Source organism: Polyodon spathula, chromosome 4 (assembly GCF_017654505.1).
Source record: "Polyodon spathula isolate WHYD16114869_AA chromosome 4, ASM1765450v1, whole genome shotgun sequence".
In the NCBI taxonomy this organism is placed as follows: Eukaryota; Metazoa; Chordata; class Actinopteri; order Acipenseriformes; family Polyodontidae; genus Polyodon; species Polyodon spathula.
Window position 1 is genome coordinate 1,914,354 of NC_054537.1, and position 4,685 is coordinate 1,919,038.

Below are 4,685 nucleotides of genomic sequence, written 5' to 3' on the forward strand. Positions count from 1 at the left end.
CACCTGTATTCCCTGCAAATCCATTTTTCTAATGTCTACTGTTTTGGTTTTATTTTTTATTTTTTGCAGAGGGAATCCTTCAGTTCATTTTTTAATATATAAGAAATGCAAGACTTTTAATTATCTTTGCAGAATCCAACTGAAATGTTATCTCAGCCATGCAGCAATGTCAACAATGGAAAAATAGAACAGTGTTGTGTATTAAAATGTGGATCTCCTAAAATGCCCTCTTACACAGTGGTATTGTTTGCAGATTGCCAGTGGAGGTTTGAGTGGAATTGCACTAATGCAGCGTGTCGACAAAGGGCCTCTTGTAATTAATGCTCAAAGTTATTCCATTATTTCACCCCCCTCAGTGAATGAAGTTATTAATTTGTTTTCTAAAATGTAATTCTGTTACGCTGCCAATGAAGAAGAATGTTGAACGATGCAACACAAAGAAATCCAGTGTTTGCCGGTTTGACCAGATATTGAAAAAACGATCTTGTGTTTTGCACAGCATACTGTATCTCCTCATTTCAGTACCGGCACCGTGGTATAGCATGCTTTCAGCAGGAGGCAACGGCTGTCACCATTTAAATTCCTAGATCTTTGCTAAAGATCAGAGGACACTCGCTGAACTTCGGCTCTCCTTAACTGTTGTATGGATTACTATGGTGAGTACACTGCTGGGCAGAAGCACTAGGGCATGCTAAAAGAACAGCTTTGGCTATCATTAGAAAAGAAAAATAAACACTTGAATTGTATTGTTATGAGCTTCTATCGTAAGCATGTTGGTTATAAACCAATGCACTTAAACAAAAATACTTGAATATATTCCTCTCTCAAGTATCATCTGGGTTTAAAAATAAAATAACCACTCTTATCACACACACAAAAACAACTCTGGGAATCAAAATGTATTTACTTCATGTACATGTTCGGATCTTTCTTTAGATTCGGCTGAAGTGAACGTTCTTCCACCCGGAACAAAAAAAAAAAAAAAAAAATGATTTCAGGGTTCTAAAAATTTTAATTAGCCCCACACACAAAAAAAACACTGTACAAAATGTTATATTGAAAATAAAAAAGTTTATATAATAATTATTTAGTACAATACATTTTATGAAAGTCTTCCACAGAGACATGTCCTTGATGCCCTCTCATTCTCATTCTCTCAGCCTGGGAGCTCTGCTCTGTCCTCAATGCTCTCTCATTCTCTCTCAGCTTGTGAGCTCTGCTCTGTCCTCAATGCCCTTTCGTTCTCTCTCAGCCTGGGAGCTCCGCTCTGTCCTCAGGGCTGCTATTAGACAAGCTCGATACCCTCTTGTTCTCAGAGTTCTCTCTCAGCCTGTGAGCTCTGCTCTGTCCTCTATGCTCTCTCGTTCTCTCTCAGCCTGGGAGCTCCGCTCTGTCCTCAATGCTCTCTCATTCTCGTTCTCTCTCAGCCTGTGAGCTCTGCTCTGTCCTCTATGCTCTCTCATTCTTGTTCTCTCTCAGCCTGTGAGCTCTGCTCTGTCCTCTATGCTCTCTCATTCTCGTTCTCTCTCAGCCTGGGAGCTCCGCTCTGTCCTCAGGGCTGCTGTTAGACAAGCTCGATACCCTCTTGTTCTCCGAGTTCTCTCTCGGCCTGTGAGCTCTGCTCTGTCCTCGATGCTCTCTCATTCTCGTTCTCTCTCAGCCTGGGAGCTCCACTCTGTCCTCAGGGCTGCTGTTAGACAAGCTCGATACCCTCTTGTTCTCTGAGTTCTCTCTCAGCCTGTGAGCTTCGCTCTGTCCTCTGGGGCTGGGAACCCCACATGCAGCCCACCTTGTTGTTGCACAACCGGGTTAGGCTGCCTTTCTGGGAATCCTTTTTTGGGGTTTCCTTGTCCTGCTCTAAAACACTGCGCACATCCCAAACTCGTAAAGTACCATCGTGGGAGACGGTGTACAGAAGCTGGTTGTGAATCTGGAACATGAGAACAGTGAACTGGATTGGAATCATTGATCCAAGATTGGTACCTTTTTGTCTCATAGTGAGAATTCTAGTTTTCAAATGATGAACAGCATAAAAAGAAAAAAGAAAATAACTTTATATACATAATACACAATTTAAAAAAAAAAAAAAAAAAAAGTCTTCCTGTTCCATGAGACAAAAGTGTACTGTAACAATATGTTTTAGGATGCGACGCCTACGACAGCATTTTGGCAAAATGCCCAAATACTACCATTCTTAACTGTGTCGCCACTCTTGCTGGTGGAACTGCCACTGGTATGGTTCAAACCTGAGGATTATGTTAAAACGTGGCAGGCAAAGGTTGGCCACCAACAATAAGACATGAGACCCACAAGGAGATGAGAATTTGAAGCATATGTGGAAGCGACTGTAAACCATGGTCAGTACATTAGACCTAGGAAAAAAAATCCTTAATCATGAGATCCAGCACCATTCTGTTTACAAACAAACCCCTGAGTATACAGGTCTTATCAAAGATACAGTAACTCCACTGAAAAGAGCAACAGTCACATTCAAATCAACTTTCAATATAAAACACTAACCTAAGGTTTCACAGCCCCTGATTAACACTGATCTTGCACTCCCTGGTGCTAATTCAGGGAAGGTTGTCCAGGACTCGTTACATCAGGGTCTGTGAAGCCACCACAGAATCTATTGCATTAATAATCTATTACATTGCACTCCCTGGTGCTAATTCAGGGAAGGTGGTCCAGGACTCGTTAAATCAGGGTCTGTGAAGCCACCACAGAATCTATTGCATTAGTAATCTATTACATTGCAATCCCTGGTGCTAATTCAGGGAAGGTAGTCCAGGACCTGTTAAATCAGGGTCTGTGAAGCCACCACAGAATCTATTGCATTAGTAATCTATTACATTGCACTCCCTGGTGCTAATTCAGGGAAGGTAGTCCAGGACTCGTTAAATCAGGGTTGAATTAGTAATCCTGGGGTTATATTTCTATAATGTTACTCTACTTTGTGCTGACAGCGATAAACATAAATCTGTGATTAATGCTGTTTCTAATGTTTGATTCTCTCATTGGTTCCTAAAAGAAACTTGCAGGACAGCCACTTCACTGCTGAAAGAGGGAGTCCAGTTGACTAATTGTGATATGATTAATTTAAAATATTTCCATCTTTTACTATAGAACTAAATGCCCAAATTAAAATGAATGTCAGTAAAAACATTTACATTTTAGAACACTGCGTTCAAATGCATGGATTTCTATGTTTGCCTTTTTTTTAGTTTGCTCTAACCTTGTTTCCATGGCAATCTTCCCCAGAGAGACAGAAGAGGAAATAAGCCTCAGGGGAAAAAATGACCCATCAGCATTTAATGGGAACAGTGTTTAAAACAAAGCAGCGTAATGAATCCGGTCTGTCTCTGTGCCAGTGGTGTTCATCTGTACTCAAGAACCAGTTAAATACTATCTGATTAAAATCAGCCCCTAAACTTACACAGCATCAGCAGGTCACAAAAACACACACCAGCTGAATAACCAAAACGATGCCTGTGCACATGAGGAAGGGGAATATCTCCCTGCAGTGTGTGCTTACTGAGCTATTCAGGAAGGGAGCTATTCCCCTACAGTGTGTGCTTACTGAGCTATTCAGGAAGGGAGCTATTCCCCTACAGTGTGTGCTTACTGAGCTATTCAGGAAGGGAGCTATCTCCCTGCAGTGTGTGCTTACTGAGCTATTCAGGAAGGGAGCTATTCCCCTACAGTGTGTGCTTACTGAGCTATTCAGGAAGGGAGCTATTCCCCTACAGTGTGTGCTTACTGAGCTATTCAGGAAGGGAGCTATTCCCCTACAGTGTGTGCTTACTGAGCTATTCAGGAAGGGAGCTATTCCCCTACAGTGTGTGCTTACTGAGCTATTCAGGAAGGGAGCTATTCCCCTACAGTGTGTGCTTACTGAGCTATTCAGGAAGGGAGCTATTCCCCTACAGTGTGTGCTTACTGAGCTATTCAGGAAGAGAGCTATTCCCCTACAGTGTGTGCTTACTGAGCTATTCAGGAAGGGGAATATCTCCTTAGCGTGTGCTTACTGAGCTTCTCCCACAGAAGTGCACGTCTCTCAAAGAGGGTGACAGTGAATGTTAGTGAAGGAAGATTCATGCCTTTGTAAGGTAATAAAAACCCTCACCTGTATACAATTAATGATGAAGGTGTGCCCCCTAAACACTCTTCTCAAGACCCCCGATTTGGTATCAAAGGCTCTGGCACAGGCATCACCGCTTCCTGTAAATACTGGAAAAAACAGTAATGAAATACTGTACAGGGATGGAAATAAGACCCCTATTGCATAGCAGTTTCACCCATTACAGATTTTACTGTGAGCTATTAGCCACAGTGTATAGGTAACAAGCTCAGGTGTGGTGTGTCTTATTAAGCTCATATTAAAACCAGGAAACTGCTTTGCAATGGGAGTCATTTTCATCCCTGAAATAAAACAGTGATGAAATAGTGAAACTGGCAGTGAAAACGTGTGCGTGCATGCACCCCCCCATAATATATATATATATAATTTTTTTTTTTTTTTCACGGAACGCCTGCAAAGGCAGAAGGGGAATGGAGTGCTTGTGGGACTTAGGCGACAGAGCGTTAGTGACAAAGTGGAACAGACAGGACAGGTCCCGTACTGCTTGAAGGTCCGCGAGCTGCTTGAGCGGTTGTGGTGAGTAGGGGACGACATGGAGGACCCA

General features: G+C 42.3%; 1 protein-coding gene across 1 annotated transcript in view; it reads right to left on the bottom strand.

Moving 5' to 3' along the window:
• Window positions 1-1,034: 1,034 nt before the first annotated feature.
• The window catches only part of LOC121314047 (WD repeat-containing protein 86-like), a 19,617-nt gene continuing 15,966 nt past the window's right edge, over window positions 1,035-4,685 (bottom strand). The window contains exons 5-6 of the mRNA XM_041246837.1: window positions 4,127-4,230; window positions 1,035-1,930 (exon numbers count right to left, since the gene is read on the bottom strand). Coding sequence (XP_041102771.1) covers window positions 1,694-1,930; window positions 4,127-4,230 — 341 coding nt within the window. The 3' untranslated portion in view covers window positions 1,035-1,693. The remainder of the gene's footprint in view (window positions 1,931-4,126; window positions 4,231-4,685) is intronic.